The 20,581-nt window shown below is 36.1% G+C and overlaps 1 protein-coding gene across 5 annotated transcripts in view; it reads right to left on the bottom strand.

Annotated features, from left to right (window-relative positions):
* The window catches only part of GAS2 (growth arrest specific 2), a 131,398-nt gene that overhangs the window by 103,019 nt on the left and 7,798 nt on the right, over positions 1–20,581 (bottom strand). For all 5 annotated transcript variants that reach the window (XM_019812192.3, XM_023239652.2, XM_019812194.3 and 2 more), the window contains exons 2-3: positions 19,686–19,850; positions 7,030–7,151 (exon numbers count right to left, since the gene is read on the bottom strand). In XM_019812192.3, coding sequence (XP_019667751.1) covers positions 7,030–7,151; positions 19,686–19,833 — 270 coding nt within the window. In that variant the 5' untranslated portion in view covers positions 19,834–19,850. The remainder of the gene's footprint in view (positions 1–7,029; positions 7,152–19,685; positions 19,851–20,581) is intronic.

The raw sequence follows: 20,581 nt of genomic DNA, 5'->3' as shown, positions 1-20,581 counted from the left end.
AGACCCAGGGCCCATTGAATGAAAGGAGTAATGATCTCAAGTCTTTCCTATAAAGCTTCCTTCTAATCTTTAAAGGGACCTGAAGAGTTTGCTATGCATTAGGGAAAGGGAAATACCTTATGGGGATCAAGTGACGATGGATTTTGACCTAAGCCTAAGTTACACTATGACTATTATGCCTTTGAACATATAGAAGCTATTTTTACATTTTTCCATGAATATATAATTGGCAAGGATATTCTCAGCAACTTTCATAATTTTTGTTCCCTAACATATGGGATAAAATGTCACAACTTGGAAAAAGTCAGAGATTCATGCTACTATCAGTGACCTGAACATTGCCAGAAAAGTGATTTCTATCACACCTCCATTCAATTCAAGCCAATATGAAAGATGGATGGGACATGGGGAACAGCAGGGATATTACAATGAATGAATAGTGTCAATCGAGTTGCTGTTCCAGATTTGGTCTTTCCATTGAAGTATACATATTAGAAAATATCCTAGTACTTAGCATGCATCTCTTGGTCTGGAAATGCAATTTTCTTAATCCTGAAACATAGAAAATTCCAGAAGCTGTTTGCATACACTTGACAAAAATAACAGAAGTGTTTTACTATCCTGTACATCGGCTCAGGCTCTGAAACATAAACTATAGGAACATTTCAACATCACACAACACATTCTTCTACTAGGTCCACGGTATTTGGCTGACTTGACGTTACAGAGCAGGAATAGCAGGCAAACTAGATGGCTTCATAAAATACATGCGCTCTAGGGGATAAATTACGTGACAATTCAGGATGGGGTTTTGTTAACTAAATGAAGTTAGTTCATTTAGTTACTGGATCCAGCAGTAGGGGCCATGTCGGAACACTGCCTTCTATGTAAAGGATACTATGCACATGTTCCTAACTTGCTATTGTTATCTTATGCAGGTCGAATCTCCATCTTGGGACACCAGGGACCATAGAACTTGAAATGTTTACTATGAACTTAGTGCCAGATAATCAACTTGGCCACATTTTCGGTGGTGCCCACCAATATTCTATCACTTACAGATATTCTCTCACATATGGCATTCGTTCAATTAGGCCTTAAGATACAGGTAAATTCCATAAGTACATCATTCACTCCCAATTATACCCATTCTTTCATATTGCTGCTTTTGTTCTCCTTAGTCCATACATACAGCAACCCAGATCAAGTTGAGTATCAAGTCTCTTATGACTATTTGACTATGGGTAGAAAAAAAAAGTTGAGCTTCTTTTCCTAACATTCTATATGATTCATCAACACTTACTGCTATGGCAGTGAAACCGGACTTAGACATAACCCTGTAAGATGGTCTAGAACAGAAATACCCCCAATGAGAAAAAAAAAAAAAAAACTCAGCAAGATATTTCATGGCCTCTGATTACGATTTTCCTGGTGATCAAGGACTTAGAAAATTGGTGACAAGGAATTAATTTTATATTGGTAAATAATTCACCTTTATATTTAAAATTTGAAGATATTTGTATTTTTTTTTAAATCCTGAGTAATTGGATTTTATCCCTGACTTTTTTTTTCCTTTTCCTCTCAGTCCCAGACAGCAAAATAACTCAAAAGAAAAAAAAACATTTATGTCCACATCATTACACCTTTAGTCCCTCCATTTATCATGACTCACTCTGTTGGTTTAGTCCTAGTCCTAGCATTACATTTGTATTTAAAAACCATGAATTTCTTAAGAAATACACAATTATTTTAGTTGTACAGCCAGATATAGATGACTCTAGATTAATCACAGCTGAGATTTTTTTTTTCAAGAAAAATCTTTGATCATTTCTATCATACTTCCTTGTTCTGTCAGAGGCTTCAGCAGTAAACACACTTTTCTGGATTTCTCTGAAATCAATCTTGATAAGTAAGATGTTCTCCAAACAAAACATGCTATCGATTTTGAGGGGAAAAACTCAAATCTCTATGTTTTATCTAATTCCTTGATGGTTAGACATCCTGAGGTAGTGTTATCTTACAGCTCAGAGAACTAGATATTCTTCTTTTTTTTTAATGTTTATTCATTTTTGAGAGACAGAGACAGAGTGCGAGCAGGGGAGGGGGCAGAGAGAGTCAGAGACACAGAACTCAAAGCAGGCTCCAGGCTCTGAGCTGTAAGCACAGAGCCCGACGTGGGGCTTGGACTCACAAACTGTGAGATCATGACCTGAGCTGAAGTCAGACGCTTAACCAACTGAGCCACCCAGGCGCCCTGAGAACTAGATATTCTTGATGGGCAAATGTACTATGGACATTCTATCTGACTAGGATGTTCTTTCCTTCAAACAAGGCCTGGATTCTACATTTAGATGGTGAATGTTCAGTTCCTTCCTTGGAGCATAATGTAGCATTCTACTAGCTAACAGAACTGCTTTTTTTTTTTTTTTTTTCTTTTCTTTTCTTTTCCCTTCTTGTGCTTCAAAACTGATCTAACCATTTAGGGCTCTTTGAAGTCAAAGAAAGCTCTTAACCCAGGAAAACTCTGATGCCTGGGGCAGAGACTGTCAAGATAAATGAGACAAATGGAAAGGAATGTTAGGAGAAAAAGAGAGGTTGAACCCTTTGAATGATTTGCACCATGTTGATGCCCCAGTCCTTGAGAATCTTGTATACAAATCAGCAAGTATACAAGATGGCTGGTGTTAAAAGAAAAGTAAATACACAATAAGAAGGGGTTCCTACAGTTGAATACTATCCGGACCAGGAAGCGAAAGTTCATATATCAAGGTAACAATTATTCTGTCCTGATTGGAGATGCTAACTTTGAGTCAGGTAACTAAGGATCAAAAAACATAAAATATGACCTTGGACTTATCGCTTATTTTGGTTTTCTTACCCCGATATGATATTGGAAAGATTTATTTTGGTTAGATTTTTGCCTTTTAGGGTCCTCAGCTCCAGGAATATTAACATTTATAGTTAGACTTAATTAATCATATTGTGGTATATATGAGTTAATCAAAACCAAATTATACATTAAACTGATGCACGTGAGTCTCTAATACTTCTACCTACCTATTGCTTAATTCTATGAAATTTCTGCATTGCTTCCATGCAAAGTGAAAAAATGCAAAGGCTAGGACTTACTACTTATAGCTAACAAACAGAGAGAGGCTACTTTTATTGATCTATTATTGATGCCTAGAAAGAAAGAATCATAGGATATCATTTACTTTCATTGAGATATGTTATCAGGCCAGAATAGGATATAACTCATGGATTTATAACTCAAATATTAAAGATGTAAACTGTCTAACATATTTATTAAATAGGCTTGCAAGTATTAGGATTGTTTAAGTCACTCTTAACACAGACATACTTCACATGTACCAAGTATAACTTACTCATCTGAATGTGTTTACATGGCTATAAAATCTCCAAATTAAATGTCAATTAGGAAAAGTAAAAATATTGCTATGAGAACGAACATGTGAGATTTAAGTGCTAGGAGAAAATTACAAAGGACTTCCTGTGACATGACTTAAGAAGGGATCAAGTTTGTGGTTGATTTTTTTAAAAGTAATTATGTTTTAATATCTCCCTACATGTAACAGTTTCACTAATTCAGCAAAGGTATTAACCAACTTATCAGTCTTTACCACTATTGTTTTTCCTAGATTCTAAAGTGCCAAGGTGGAAAATAATTACACACACATACAATCAGGTAATATTGTAACCCATAGATTATTTATATGCAATTTGAAAGCCTCCTTGTTTTTCTATGGGAAATATTCAATGTCAACCTAACTACCTGGGTCTTAGTGAATTTACTCTTGTTTAAATTTAAATTTAATAACAGCAAAATACTGTACAATTTCATATAACATCTATTCCTGTTTTAGACAAAAGATGGATTGAAAACAAAATTATATTTGATTTATGAAAGTGCTCATATCAAACTTGGATAGATTGACAAAATTATATTTATGAACAGTAATAGCAATGAAGTATTAGCCATGTGGTTTCTCATCTTTTGAAAAATATTTCATAAAATGTAAAAAAGGAAAACTAACCTTCTTTGCACTTTTTTCATATAGTAAGACACATGCTATTTTGATTTAAGCTGCATATTGTTGGAAGTAAGTTGTAAAATATATAAATTCTGCCAAGGACACAGAAGGTAATTCAGTCAAGAGTAATTGTGTCGACTTCTAACTCAAATTAAATTTGATTTTTTGAGCACTGAAAGTGAGATCATAAAGGGTATTTTTAAATCTACACTTGTTCAATTACCAGTTGAGTTTTTATACTAAAATATATTTATTATAATCAGAGTAAATTTGAACTTTATATTTAATTAAACAAATTGCTTAGAGTCAAGGAAGTATTTCAAGTTTAATAAGACCTTGCTTTATTTTTACTCACTTTGAAAGGAAAACTTAATTTGTTTCTTTTTTATGTTTTATAGTTGTATTATAAAAATGATATAATTTGAAATGAATATTTCAAAGGAGAAACAGCTATCAAAATCCTGATCCATAACTATTCTATTACATATTCTCATGGAGATTTACAGAAAAGATACACCTATTTGTATATATCGTGTTAATTATGAGTAGTTATATTTACAAAGTATTCATCTTTTTCTTCTAGTTTCTTCTAGCAAATCAAAAATTCTCATCAGGATCTCTTAACTCTTTCACATAGGGAAGGGAAATAATATTTATCTAAAGTCTTTTTTGTGCAATGTTTTCTGGAACGTATATATGCATAATTATTACTCCTACTTTACAGGTAAGGAAATCAAAGATAGACATGTCCAATTAATAAATAACAAAACTAAAACCCAAGCAAAATGTGCCCAAGAACAAAGCCTTTAAATTATAGGTTAATGCTTTGGGGGTTCTCTTACAGCTGATGGCCGTACAATTCTATTTGGAGATCTCAGCTTCTGTTTTATAAAACATAAGCTTACAAAACAAAACAAGAAAACCTTACACCAGCCTTTGTAGAGTTGTTTATTCTTTGTTACTATGAAGGGCTCAAGACCTTAGCATTGAAGTAACGGTCTCTCTTCTCAACAACAAGCAATATAAATAGAAGTTTCAGGACCAATGCAATATTAACATAATGATCTCAAAACAATCTTGCACCCAGCAGTTCTTTCCTCTTTGTTAATTATTTCACAGTGAACCTTCTATACAAATTGTCCTCCTATTAGGCATTATGTTTTCTGCTCGGTCAGCTGAAGTAGAGTCTCATTACAATGGAAAGCACGGCAAAAGAATTATTGGTTTCCTAACGTCCTCACACTAAGTGTGACATAAGCATGTTCATAAATGATCTATCTCTTCATGTCTATACTACACACAGTGCGCTAAAATGAGAGGCTTAGAAAAAGAAGGTCCACAGCAAATTCTTGCTCTGTCGCTTACTAGCCTGGTGATCTTCCACAGATCACTTAGCATCTATCCGATAGAGAAAAAAAAAAGATGAACACAGTGGTTCCCAAATTTTGCTGCCCATGAGAATCACCTGCAGAACTTTTGAGACATCCCAATCCCCAGGTTGCACCCCACAGAAATTAAATTAAGATGTTCAGGCACAGGAGCCCAGTCTGAATCATTTTTAAAGACACTCAGGTGATTCCAATGTGCAGCAAGGTTTGGGAACCACTGCGTTAACTAACACTTTCAAAGAGCTGCTTTTTTTTTTTTTTCAACGTTTTTTATTTATTTTTGGGACAGAGAGAGACAGAGCATGAACGGGGGAGGGCCAGAGAGAGAGGGAGACACAGAATCGGAAACAGGCTCCAGGCTCCGAGCCATCAGCCCAGAGCCCGACGCGGGGCTCGAACTCACGGACCGCGAGATCGTGACCTGGCTGAAGTCGGACGCTTAACCGCCTGCGCCACCCAGGCGCCCCTAAGATGGAAAATATAATGGAGGGGCTTTGTATATAGCATACAGTACTTCACAGAGTGATGTAAAATATTATCTCCAAAGTAAGTACAGAGCTGTAAAAAAAATGCATTATTTTAGGGAGCTTGAGTTTTGTTTGAATTTTAGTTCAGTAATCATAAAGAAACTATACATGAGTAATCAGATTTACTTTTTTTTTTGCCACAGTTGCAGAAAATTTAACAATTTTTAAGTTTTTATGTTAAGCTATTTTCAACATTATTTTAAACTTATTTTTTCTTATGCTTTTTCTTTCTCTTTTAAAAATTAAAAAGTGTCATCTATCTTGTTTCTTCCAAAAAATACCAAGCATCAGGGGCACATGGGTGTCTCAGTCGGTTGGATGTCCAACCTCTGCTCAGGTCATTCTCTCACAGTTCGTGGGTTTGAGCCCTGCGTGGGGCTCTGTGATGACAGCTCAGAGCCTGGAGCCTGCTTCAGATTCTGGATCTCCTTCTCTCTCTGCCTCTCCCCTGCTCATTCTTTTTCCCTCACTCTCTCAAACATAAATAAATAAAACAATGTAAAAATTTTTAAAAAGATAACAAGCATCATACTCTCATTATGAACTCATAATAATCTTAAAAGAATATGTGCACAAAGGAAATCTGAGCAGTCAGAAAGAAGTAATTTGTCTAAAGTTACTTAGTTCAATGCTACTACTTGCAAAAAAATTACACACTCCAGATACTTTATTCCAATGATCTATTATAATAATCTATGTGGAAACAAAGACCTATTCAGTAAATCTTTCTTGACCAGATTTTGTTCATCACCTGATTACATAAATTATTTCTGTGCTAAATTTGTAATCAATACATCAGATTCAACCAGCTTATACACAGTACTTGTTTTGTATTAATACCATCAATTTTCATAACCTTCTAGTTAATTAGACTTACTGAAAGGATTATGTAATTTATGTACAGTGCAAATTACATGTTGCCTGATTAAAATGCGTCCTCTGTGTTTTGTTAATAGACATATTAATGCACCATTGACAACAAAATACTAAAATTAACCTCTGTTCATAAGCAACTACAAATGTAATCCGCCTCCTGAATGATTTTGCCTGGGGATCTCCTACCTTTGTAGGCTTGTTAGCATCCATGCCCTCTTTGAATTTCTCCTGCATGGTTTCTGCAAGTTGACAGAGCAAGGCACCATTATCCAATTTTTCCATAAAAGTTTCTGCCGTAATCTCCTTCCCTGCAATAACAAAAAGGAGAATTATAAAAGCATAAGCATTCCCCAATGCAAATATGACATTCATGCCAACATATCTGACACACAGCTTTTATCACCAAAACTTCTTTTCCAGCTGGGTTGCATATCTGGGATGGGAACACAGGAAAAGAATGTTTCTCTGGAATTTTATGTTTTCCTCTGGTGGCAAGAATCTCAACATTTTAGATGTTCATGACATAATTTCAACTGCATAAAAGTTTTATTTCACATTCAAAATGGCAAAGAGATATCCTATGTGAGAGTCCCTCCACTTGGCAATCCAGAGGAATAAAAACCAACCAGTCAACGAAATTCAAAATGTTTTTCCCATGATTGCAGTTTGACCTCTGAGATGCACTCAACTTACCCTCAGGAGCCCATTTGATTACTCTGGCCCACAAGGTGAAGGCAGAAGGCAGAGCCTGCATCCTGTGTTTTGTTTATGTCTTTGACTACAAGAACACCATAAGCTCTCTTTTCTTTAATTTGAAATAGAGTCACAGTGCATTGAAAAGTCAACCACCATTGGCAACTGTAGTGGCACGGCCAATGTGTAAACCACATCTCTAAGTTCTATTGAGTTTGTTTTCCTGATTAAGATGATGAGGTGAAACTAATGCAACCCTGAAAGAAACACTACCCCCTCTAACCATTCCTCTTCCTACCACCATCCTCGAACTGAGGATTATTGGGTTCAGTTTCTGCTTTTCTCTCTCCTCAAAACCACTCGGCTTCTTCTACTGCTCTTATGACCATCATTTACCATTGTTCATCCCTAGCAGTTAACCAGTTAAAGGTTGTTTGTCTTCATTCTTCTATTCTCCCCAAACAGATTTTGTTTCTTCATTTTCCTTTTATTTCATAATGGCTTCATTGTGATATAATTCGCATACCTTACAATTCACCCATGTAAGTGTATAATTCAGTGGCTTTTAGTAGACTTGTGCAATCATCACCATGAACAATTTCAGAATATTTTATCACCCCAAAACGAAACCCTATACCCTAAACCTGTTACTCCTGATTCCTTCTTTCTTTCAGTGTTATAAACCACTATTTTTTTCTTATATGCAACCCAAATTAACCTCTCCCCTTTTCATGTACTCTAAGTCTCTAAGTTTCAACATATTTTATTTTCCTGCCTTAATTTCCTATAACTTATGAGTCACAGCTCCTATAGATCCATACTTCCTTTTATTTCTGGTACCATAATATTAATAAAAATTTTGGGGGTGCATGGGTGGCTCAGTGGGTTGAGCATGTGACTCTTGATTTCAGCTCAGGTCATGATCCCAGGGTCATGGGATTGAGTCCTGTGTCAGGCTCCATGCTGAGTGTGGAGCCTGCTTAAGATTCTTTCTCTCTCTCTGTCTCTCTCTGTCTCTCTCTCTGCCCCTCTCCCTCACTGTCTCTATCTAAAATAAATAAAATGGAAAAAAAATTCTTTTTTGATTTTCATGATTTGATATTTAAACCTCTAGCAACAAAAACAATGGCTATTCCTTGTATCCTCAACTTCCTTCTCCAATACATATCACACTCATTGCTAAAATTATTGTTGCTAAACACTACCCTTCCTGGGTCATTATTCTTCTTTATTGCATAGTCCCTAATCTTCTGTGCTACCCAAAATATGAAATATATCCACTTTAACATATCCAAAGGATGAGCCTTATGCCTCTAATCCACTTTTCTAGCCTAGCATCTTTATAGTCTCCTTGATTCTTGGTCTACACAGTGCCTTCACTGTTTCTCTAGCAAGACCTTCCCATTCCTACCACCAAGCCTTTCTTCCTGGTGGGCCCCTGTCTACAATATCCTCCTACCTTATATCTGCCTGACCAAGTTCTATCTTTCCTTAATCAGAAATCCACAAAGAGATTCTCCCAGTGTACACTGCTCTCTTTTCTACATGGCCACACTCAAAGGCATCACTCATTTTGGTAACTTTCCAAACTTCTTCTACTGCTAGTAATATGCTTTGTGTAAAGTTCTTGTCTTCCTCAAACTTTTTTTTTCCTTTTTTCTTTAATTTTATTTTTTAAAATTTACATCCAAATTAGTTAGCATATAGTGAAACAATGATTTCAGGGGTAGATTCCTTAGTGCCCCTTACCCATTTAGCCCATCCCCCCTTCAACAACCCCTCCAGCAACCCTCAGTTTATTCTTCATATTTATGAGTCTCATCTGTTTTGTGCCCCTCCCTGTTTTTATATTATTTTTGTTTCCCTTCCCTTATGTTCATCTGTATTGTCTCTTAAATTCCTCATATGAGTGAAGTCATATGATTTTTGTCTTTCTCTGACTAATTTCACTTAGCATGATACCCTCCAGTTCCATCCTCGTAGTTGCAAATGGCAAGATTTCATTCTTTTTGATTGCTGAGTAATACTCCATTGTATATATATACCACATCTTCTTTATCCATTCATCCATCGATGGACATCTGGGCTCTTTCCATACTTTGGCTATTGTTGATAATGCTGCTATAAACATGGGGGTGCATGTGTCCCTTCGAAACAGCACACTTGTATCCCATGGCTAAATGCCTAGGAGTACAATTGCTGGGTCGTAGGGTCGTTCTATTTTTAGTTTTTTGAGGAACCTCCATCCTGTTTTCCAGAGTGGCTGCACCAGATTGCATTGCCACCAACAATGCAAAAGAGATCCTCTTTCTCCGCATCCTCACCAACATCTGTTGGTGCCTGAGTTGTTCATGTTAGCCATTCTGACAGGTGTAAGGTGGTATCTCATTGTAAACCTCTTGTTTTAATGTTTATTTATTTTTGAGAGAGAGAGAGAGAAAGCAGAGGAGGGGCAGAGAGAGAGGGAGACACAGAATCAGAAGCAGGCTGCAGGCTCCAAGCTGTCCACACAGAGCCCCGCATGGGGCTGAAACTTGTGAACCATGAGATCATGACCTGAGCCAGTCAAATGCTCAACCGTTCAACCGACTGAGCCACCCAGGTGCTCCAAAAGCACCTATTGTCTTCCTCAAACCTCTTGGGGCAATATTGTGTGTGTGTGTGTGTGTGTGTGTGTGTGTGTGTGTGGTCCTACAGAGGGAAGTATAATGATATTACCATAGTAGGCACCTAGATAATGTGTTCAGTGAGCACATAAATTAACAAATAAAGAAACAAACTGCTGGAAAATTTGGAGAAAATGCTGGGTATTATTTCTGTAAAGAGTGGTTAAGTTAAAGCCAAAAAAAAAAAAAAAAAGGAAAAAAGGAGTGCTTTAAAGTTTTGTACTGAGACTCTCTTAGGAGCAGCTTTTATCGTAAGGGCAACGCATGCAGCTCAGTTCCATGAACACCTAAAAATAACCCAACTGGAACAACAGATAAAGTCCTGGCTTAAAGTTCAACTCACAACATAGAATATATTTGGATTTCAAGAAACATCTGTTTGGAATTCTTTTTTGTTTGTTTGATTTGGTTTGGGGGGAAGGGCAGGTAAAGAAGGAAAGACAATTAACTTTTTAAAAATGTTCTTTCTTCCCTACTGGATGCTTCGCATTTTAGCCCCCAGATAGGATGATGACTTCTGCAGGTGGCAAAACATCAGAAGCCCTAACTACTCACCACAGAGGTAGCCTACACAACACTACTATTATTTCAAAATTGTATGCAGCTGAACTTCATTCAGGAATGAAAGTAATATTCTGGAGATACAAAAGGCCGGTCCAGCAAAATTTGTGTTATGCAGTCACCATGTTGGCCTGCATTGTCTAGTAAGAAAGTAATTCTGGAAATAAGTAGGAAAAATAAGTACTAGAAATATTTTCAAAATTACCTAATTTACATTTTGACGTAGAGAAGGTAAATTTTACTCCAAATTGTTGAAGGATCCCTTTATAAATTACTTATAAGATTATCTTCATTTAAAAGAGCTCTTTAGGGGGCGCCTGGGTGGCACAGTCGGTTAAGCGTCCGACTTCAGCCAGGTCACGATCTCGCGGTCCGTGAGTTCGAGCCCCGCGTTAGGCTCTGGGCTGATGGCTCAGAGCCTGGAGCTTGTTTCCGATTCTGTGTCTCCCTCTCTCTCTGGCCCTCCCCCGTTCATGCTCTGTCTCTCTCTGTCCCAAAAATAAATAAATGTTGAAAAAAAAATTAAAAAAAAATAATAAATAAAAAAATAAAAGAGCTCTTTATGTATTTGTCTTTCATGAAGTTCCATGGCAATGTAAAGATTCTATTCATAATGGTAAGTGGCAAGATGATTACAGTTAATTTAAAAGAACTTGTCAATTATAAAAAGAAAAATGTCTCTCATTAAAAAGTTATTAGCAATTTACCAAAAGGTATGATTTTTACTTTTTATACATTATACCTGAAAAATTTTCATTAGCCTGATTTTGCTGAATACTTAAAGAATGAGTTTACATTAAACATCTGTATCTAATGAAAAATATATTAGGTGTCAGCTTTCAATTCTGTGTATTTTATAGCTTCAAAAGGTGGATTTTTTTTTTGCTAAAACAGACACTGTTACATACTTTATAGTTGAAATATACTGCCTCGGATGAAGGAAAAAATGCAAGATGGAGAAGTTTTTTTTTAATCTTCATGTGTAATATATTTTCCACACAAAGAATCATAAAATATATTTTTAAACATACTTTATAATTATAAGAAATCAATATAAACTTTAGATGGAATGATACATATTATCTTATTACATTAATATTACCAGTTTTTTATACCAGTATATGAAGTTAACTCAATTTAACCATGACAAGTCCATTAGAACAAGGTATGAAATACTAATTCCAATTCTGAAGTAAACATTATAAAAAATGAAATATCTCTGCTAGGCAAAATCAGATCTTCTTTAATCTGAATTGGGTAACTGTTTTGAGACATTAGATTATAAATACTAGATGCAGTAAGATTCTAGAAGAATAGAATCACTTCTTCCCCAGCTCTGTCCTCCCAGGTTATGGTATGCTTAGGAAAAAAATAGGGTGAGTGCCTGGGTGGCTCAGTCAGTTGAGTGTCCAACTCTTGATTTTGGCTCGGGTCATGATCTCACACCTTGTGAGTTCAAGTCCCAAATCGTGCTCTGCATGGAGCCTGCTTGGGATTCCCTCTCTCCCTCTCTCTCTCTGTCCCTCCCCCACTCATGTGTACACACATGTGTGCACTCTTTCTCTCTCAAAATAAATAAACTTTGAAAAAGAAAAGATAGGACGATGTATAATCAAATCATCTTGGAGTACCAACTGACCCACAGTAGGATGTAAAGACCGTTGACTTGAAGGTTAATCTAAAACAGTCTTGTCTAGAAGTAATTATCTTTAATTCTTGCGTTCATAATTGCGGACTTTGATCGTCATACCACCAATTCAGTCATGACTGACAGCTTGCCAATAGACAAAGATCAGGGAGTTTGAGTAAAGATTGTAGTTAATTCACTTCCTCATAAAATGTTAGGGCACAATCATATAAAATGCAGATCTGCCTGAAATTTTTTGTCAAGTAACTAAATCAGCACACACGCTTTTAAACATCGGTGTATTTCTCCCAGAAATATGCCTTGTCATAATTTCCATAAAGATTAAGTATCAACCTGTGGTGTTTTGGACTAGAGCCACGTGGAAAAAGAATCCCTTTTAACTTCTACCTTGCGAAGAAAGAAAGCTTTCCTCCCAGTCAGTTAGCAGATATGATAACATCTAATAATGGTATTTAACATTTGAAACCTAACTATATGTCAGGCACTTTACAGGTATTCATGTTTTTTAATCATCTCACCAAACTGTGAAGTTTGGCTATTATTGTATTCACTTTATAGATGATAAAACTGAGGTTTTAGATTAAGCAATTTGCTTAAAATTACTCAGTGAATCTGGATTTTTAACCCCTGATGTCTACGCCTACAGTCCAATGCTCCTAGCTAGCCACTGTGCTTGGCTACTTAAATAAATATTTGCTGAATACACAAATGACTAGTTTCTATAATAAAGCATTCTCCCTAATTCTTGTTGTCTTTTTCTCTGTAGAAACTCCACCAAAAGCCTTTCAGGAAAAAACAAAAACAAAAACAAACAAACAAAAAGAAAAAACAGAAACAGCTTGGGGATGAAGACAGTGGTGCTAAAAACTGAATAGCAGTCCACTGTGTAGATCAGAGAATAGCTGAGAATGTCATTTAGGCATGTTCTGATGTGAGGCCTGATTCATTGCAGAGAAAACTGATGTATGTTTTCTCTAGAGCTGATCCAGGCAGAACCAAACTCTACTCCAAGCTCAATGCACCGCTCATTCCCAGCATATTTCACTAATTGGAGAACTCAAAGAAACTCATCTGCTATCTTAACTCGGGTTAGCCAGTGTTTTGAGATTGAAATTTGAAGGTTGGGAGATAGGAAAGGACTCATTATATCCAGAAAACCTAGATCAGCATCTGGTCCCCTCTGATTCACAGTATCTACCCTGCATGTATATCAAGAAACTACAAAGCTGTTTCTGTTGGAAAAAATGGGTTAAAAAAAATGAGGCAGTATCTTCTCTGAAAGGTGTTAACTCGTGAACATGAATTTGATTCTCTAAACTTTTGAACTAGCATAAGATACCACCTCTCCTAAGGAATTTTTATTGACTATGTCAAGAATATGAAAACTTTGCAGGATACGGATCTGATAAAAGGGTTTTAAGAAAAAAGAAAAGAAAGTTGTTCCAAACTCATTATACAGCAGTTGTATTTGACAGAAGCAGCTTCAATAAACAGGTGCTTAATTTTTTAATGTTGAAATATGGTTAATTTTAGAAATAACTGAAAATTTTAAAATATTTTATATTGATCATATTAAGCATATAATAACTGGATTTTCTTTCCTGTGCATGTAGGAAAGTCAGGCAAAGGGTAAATCACCATACTATCAATTACTATAATGCATTTTTAAATTTAAGTGAAACAATTCAGCATAATGTAATTTGTAATATATCTTATGATTTACTCAAAGTCCCTGCATATATCCAAATACTTATACACTTACATCCTAAAGATCTACAATCTTTAAAAACAATGTCAATTTCTTGGATGCTTAACAACTAAAATCTTTTCTCAAAAATATATTACCATATGGTTCATACAATGTTATCAACCAAATACTAATTGAAGGTAAAGGTAGACCATTATTTTTAAATGATTAAAGAAACACAAGTGAAATAAACAACTTGAGAACATTTACATTAGTATATTCATTTCAAAGTTAAGCCAACAGCAATATTCAATACTCCATCAGCAATCATGAAATTCATAGACTCTGCCTCATCTATTTCAAGGAGGGGTGGGTGCTATAATCTGGGACTGTTAATTTAATAACATGCTGTTTATTCAAAGTGATAATTGTTTCCCCAAGATTTATTTGTATAATCACTTGAAGTTCAAATATGTCCTAAGGACACAGTTAAATAACAAATGGGCAATAACTAGTTCATGAAAAAAAGTAACAAAACAGAAGGCCTAAAATAAAGATGAAATGTATATATTTAATGTGTAACAGGACACAATGGCCAAAGAAATGTTTTATAGGGAAGAATAAAGGGGTCTTTGGGGTTCTTCTGCTGTCTTTTCTGAATGTTGCTCATAAAACGTTCCATGGTGCCAGGTACTAGAAACATACTTGGACTACAAAGACTATTTTCAATAAGATGGGTAGATATTTCCAAGAATGTGTGAGTAGTCAATAAACATTACACGATGATCTTTTCATGAATCAAGTTGGTATGCTATCTCATAAACAAATCCCAACTACTATAACTATTCACCATAACTAGTTAATTTGTCATAAGATAGCTGGCATTTAATATTCTAATATATAAATTTCCATATAAAAATTCACTATTGTTGCTTTAATTTTATGCCTAAGAATGTAAAGTCCTATTTATTATTGTTACCAATTAATAAGTACCTATTAAGTACCTGGAAATTACGGTATTATACAACCCCATATATAGCATGAATGTGAATATTGGTCTCTGAACCAATAAAGTAATTATTTTCTCTAACAAATATTTTTATCTACCAAAAAATCTGAATATATATTGAGTGTTCTTTAAGAAACTATATCTTATATTTTACATTTTATATATAGGAGCAGAAATATATGAATTTAAACAACCATTAATACTCCTTTTGAAAGACAAAAAAAGTCATATTTTAATCAATATTACTTAAAAGAAGCAGAAAGCCTTTCCACAAGTAAGGTCCACATCACAATGGCACCATCTAATTGAAAGGTTTAATTTAGTATATAAATTTCTACATTGCCAAAAAATGCAGAAACTTTATATGGAGACAGTATCAACTTTGAAACTACTTTCAAAACATTTCTAACTTTCAAGTAGATGAAAAACAAGAATTGAAAGAGAACTACACAATATAAATTTGCAAATATCTGAGGTGACAAAATGGTCAGTAATAAATAATTTTAAAATTTAATTTAAGGACTCCATTTCCAAAATATGTGAATTCTAAATGTATCTATTATGTGTAATAAAAATACCCTCTTTTTTAAAATTTTTTAAATGTTTATTTATTTTTGAGAGAGACAGAGACAGAACGCAAGTGGGTTAGGGGCAGAGAGAGAGGGAGACACAGAATCCAAAGCAAGCTCCAGGCTCTGAGCTCAGTACAGAGTCCGACATGGGGCTCGAACTCACGAGCTGTGAGATCATGACCTGAGCTGAAGTCGGATGCTCAACCGACCCAAGGCACCCCATAAAAGTATCTTCTAACATAGCCATACATTTTCTTCTCCCCTCTTCATTACCATTCTAGTACATAATGCATTTTCTTAACTCCAAATGCTTCACCACTTTAAAATAATCTCAAGTTATGAGTTTACTTTCTAAGTTACCATGTGAATATTCACTTGAAAGCTATTATCTCTCTACTTCTACGAATATAAGTCAATGCGAGGTGGTACGTTATTGTACCTTGAGATTAAGATTCCTTTTCTGAGAAAATTTCACAAACCATCAGTTGCATGTTTGTTACCAAATACTAGCATTAAAAAAATTATTCTTATTCTGTAAAAGAAAGATTATTCATTTATGTAAATTGTTTTCACTTTGTTTATGCATATTGATGATCTCAAACTGGGTCTCAAGAGATGGATTTCTTGGAAACCTAGACTTTTGGAACTGGAAAGGACATTAGAGATCATCCACTCCAAGCCCTTCATTTTATGGTTGAGGACACTGAGCCCAGAACAGATAGCTGAGTGACTTTGGAAAAATTTCCTACCGAGTGGCAGAGCCAGAATCAGAAGCCAGGTCTCCTGACACCCAGTTAGGAGCCAGGTCTCCTGACTTTTAATCCAAAGATCTTTCCATTACACACACAGTGAGTCTCTATTCTTTGAGGATGTCTTGGGCTGCTCACCCTGATCAATCTGCTTTGTAAATGATCACATTCACCAAATAAAATGTCTTTGATGACAAGTCACCGGACCTTGGAACATGCTTATACAAACAGGCTATACTCTAATCATTATCTTTCCCTGACTTTTCCTTCACCCTACAAAAAATTATAAAGCCCCTTAACACGGTCTTCAAAGCAGTATGCGATCCAGCCCCAACAAGTCACATGAACCTCTCTCCTTCTTGGTCTGTGCCACTGATGCCAGCCTTCATTGAGTTCTTGCAAGGTACCAAATTCCTTCCTGTCTCAGCCTATGCCATTCCGTCCACTCAGGTTATTCTCCCATGCTTTCTCCGGCTAGCTGTTAACTATTCTTCAGTTTTCAGTTTAAATATAAGAACTTTAAAAACATTTTTTTTATGTTTATTTATTTTTGAGACAGAGACAGAGACAGAGACAGAGAGACAGAGAGACAGAACACAAGCAGGGAAGGGACAGAGAGAGAGAGGGAGACACAGAATCCGAAGCAGGCTCCAGGCTCTGAACTGTCAGAACAGAGCCCGACGTGGGACCCGAACTCATTAACTGAGAGATCATGACCTGAGCTGAAATCAGATGCTTAACCAACTGAGCCACTCAGGCGCCCCAAATATAAGACCTTTCAAAGAGGATCCCCCCTACAAGCCCCCTGAGCTTTGCCCATTCACACTTCCTTCTTTTTACATTCTTATTGCAACCTGTATCTTTTAGTGTTTACAACAAGCTCAGTGAATGAATTATTTATTCACTTACTTCTTTAAAATGTTTCTTTTTCAATTCACTCCAAGCTCTTATAAGAGCCGGTACTCTATTCCTAATCACTATTCTATCCTCCAGACTTAGCAGACTGTGTCTAAAACACAGTTAACTACAAGAATTAGTATTTCCTAGCTAGTTGATTACTATGTGCCAGATCTATTTCTAAAGCTGGTGATGTCATTCTAATTTCCAACAATCTTATGAGGTTGGTATTGATATTATACTTATTTTATAGATGAGAAAACTGAGGCACATTGCATTAAGACACTTGCCTAGTATCACAGGGCTGGTAACTCATGGAATTGAGATTTGAATTCAAGCACTCTGATTCCAGAGTTCATTTTTTAAACTCATATATATTATGCATATAATATATATTTTTTTAGATTTATTTCTTTATTTTGAGAGGGACAGAGATGGTATGAGTGGGAGAGGGGCAGATAGAGAGGGAGACAGAGAATCCCAAGCAGGCTCTGCACTGTCATTGTGGAGCCAGATGTGGGGCTCAAACTCACAAAACCATGAGATCATGACCTGAGCCGAAATCAAGACTCAGAAGCTTAACCAACAGAGCTACCCAGGGGCCCCTAAACTGATATATGATTCTGTAGCACACTCAAATATTTGTTGAATGTATTAACTTATCCACAAAATCAAATTAACACTATCACCAAACTATATAAATGGAATAACAATGACAAACCATATAGCATTTAGAAGATGCCTAGTACTAATTAGCATATGTATTTTCATCATTTACTCCCACAGCAACCCTGTGGAATAACACTACTATTATTACCACTTTATAGATGAAGAAACTGAGAGACAGACAGCATAAGTAACTTGCCCAAGATCACATTGCTAGTTAAGTGGCTGATCTGGGGTTCAAGCACAATAGGCAGTCTACTTCAAATCTGTGCTCTTAATTTCTCTTCTATGCTGCTACACTTGCAATAGCCTGTGTATCTGAGGACAGCTCAAAGTTAATGATAAAGTACTAATGTAACAATCATTAGTAAACCCTTGAAGGATGAGAGAGAGAGAAAGAGAGAGGGAAATCCATCTGCCTAGACAAACTTGACTCCCTGTATGTGATGGTGATAAAACCTCTACCTTTGTATGGATGTCTTACTAAAAGGGGACAGCCCCTTCCTTCCAGGGGATATAGTGTCATAGCGTAATAAAGGGTCTTCCTGGGAATGCCTTTGGTATTCCTGTCCTTACCCTGTGGCTGGGCACGCTGAAAACCGACACGCAGCCCTGCTACACCACATAGAGTCATATGTACACACTGAGAAAAAGGGGACATCTCACCTTAGGATAAAGGCTTAAAAAACGTAAAAGCCCTGCAAAACTCCAGAGCCATGGTGAGCAAAAGGAAACGTTTGCGAAAATGTGCTAAAATCTTGCCAAACCCTGCCAAAACCTTGCTACGTTTTTAGATAAACAGGGCACTCTCACTAAGCTCCTCATTTTCATCAGCTGGAAAATGAAGATAAAAAATATGCCTTGACGGATCCTTTAAATAAGAAAATAATGTTGTGAAATCCCTTCTGCAAATGATAAAGCACCACATGCTTTCTATGTTTACTCTGTATTCAACTCTTCTATCATATATCTATAAAGGTCCTTTCTTCAGGTTTTAATTCTATCCTCTGTGAAAAGCTACTGGTGAAAACATGATGATCCTTTAAATGCACGATTCCATTGTGCACATGGTTGAAATTTTATCCTATGAATATGCTGGCAGAACAGAAAAAAAAAAGGCAGCCTTAGCATGAGGTAGCGTTTTTCTCAGAGACAAATTTTGGAAGAGCACTTACAAACAAAAATGAAATGCAAAGAAAACTTTAGTTCAAGGTTGGACGACTCCAGCCTGCTCATTTAGACAAAGGATAGACAATTTTGTTCTAGAGTCTGGGTATTCAGCAGTTTTGGAAGGTGTGCTACAAAAGTAGGACGAAGAAATCTAGTTTTAGAAGTCAGATTTTCACAGACTGTGGCCCATGTGCAGTATCAAAAGAACAGGTCAAATTGGTCAGCTGCATGAAAGAAAAGTAAAAAATAAATCAGACCGGCCTATAGACAAAACCAGAGATTTGACCACACATTTCCACATTTCAATGCATGATACTGGTATTACTAAGCACAGTTCATGTGAGAGATATTGAGAAACTCATTTAAAATTTCCACCTGCCTCAGGTTTCCCAGATGCAAAATCCAAATAATGAAATCTTTCTTCCCAAGGTGCCCTCACATGCTTAGGTGAAGGACACTACATGAGGGGGGGAGAAAAAACAGCCTGTTACCTTGGCTCACAAAATAAGACCTTATAACCTTACCTAATAGATTGGTTAACCACAAGGCCAGATCTTCTTTCATCGGTAGCAAATTCGCTTCATGTCTGCTGGCCAGCCATTGGCTATACTGATGCATATCAGAAAGGCCAGGTCCACTGCGTACCTTTGGGCTCAGAGCAGTGCACATCATTTATCCACTTGTAATACCTGTTTTGAAAACAAAAAAAAAGAGGAGTTGCTTTTTATATAGACTTGTCTCGTGAAAATCTTTCTGCCAATGACACAGTAAGGAACCAGATCCATGGACGTTTTGATGACGGGTGAGGTTTTTAATTATTAAACCCCACAAAACACTACTTGCTTTATCTGCACTGGCCCTATCACTTTTGACCAATCACTTGGTAGGAAACAGCAGCAATCTGAGGTCAAATAGAAAAATCAAACACTAAGCTCTAAGCTCATGTGAAACACCATACTAGAAAAAGTCAGCGTCTAAGGCAAGAAATTCTACTATGCAAAAGCAATGAAAAGGGCTTGATTAAAATTTTAGAATCTCAATTGTACACTCCCAATGTTTGGGTTCATATTTGAAACCACAGATTTCCACAAAATTTTAGAACTGAGTGCAAGCAATGACATAATTTGCACAATTTATTGTAAACATGGTCAGCTCTCTCAAAACTTTTACCTATACAATTAAGTATAGCACTTGGCTCTTTCAGCTGGGTAAGTTAATATGAACTCACAGTTTAGATAATTGGTGGGGAGACAGGGTAGAAGGTGCTTTCAAAGACACCCTACCACACTTTTCTCATTTTACAGTTAATGAAAAAAAAAAAAAAGGCAAAACAAAAACGAAAAACAAAAACCAGAGAGGATAAGTGACTCAACCAAGATCATATATACAAGATCATGGCAGAGTCAGGCTTGAACCTAGG

Source organism: Felis catus, chromosome D1 (assembly GCF_018350175.1).
Source record: "Felis catus isolate Fca126 chromosome D1, F.catus_Fca126_mat1.0, whole genome shotgun sequence".
Taxonomy (NCBI): domain Eukaryota; kingdom Metazoa; phylum Chordata; class Mammalia; order Carnivora; family Felidae; genus Felis; species Felis catus.
This window is presented reverse-complemented; position numbering and strand designations above follow the sequence as displayed.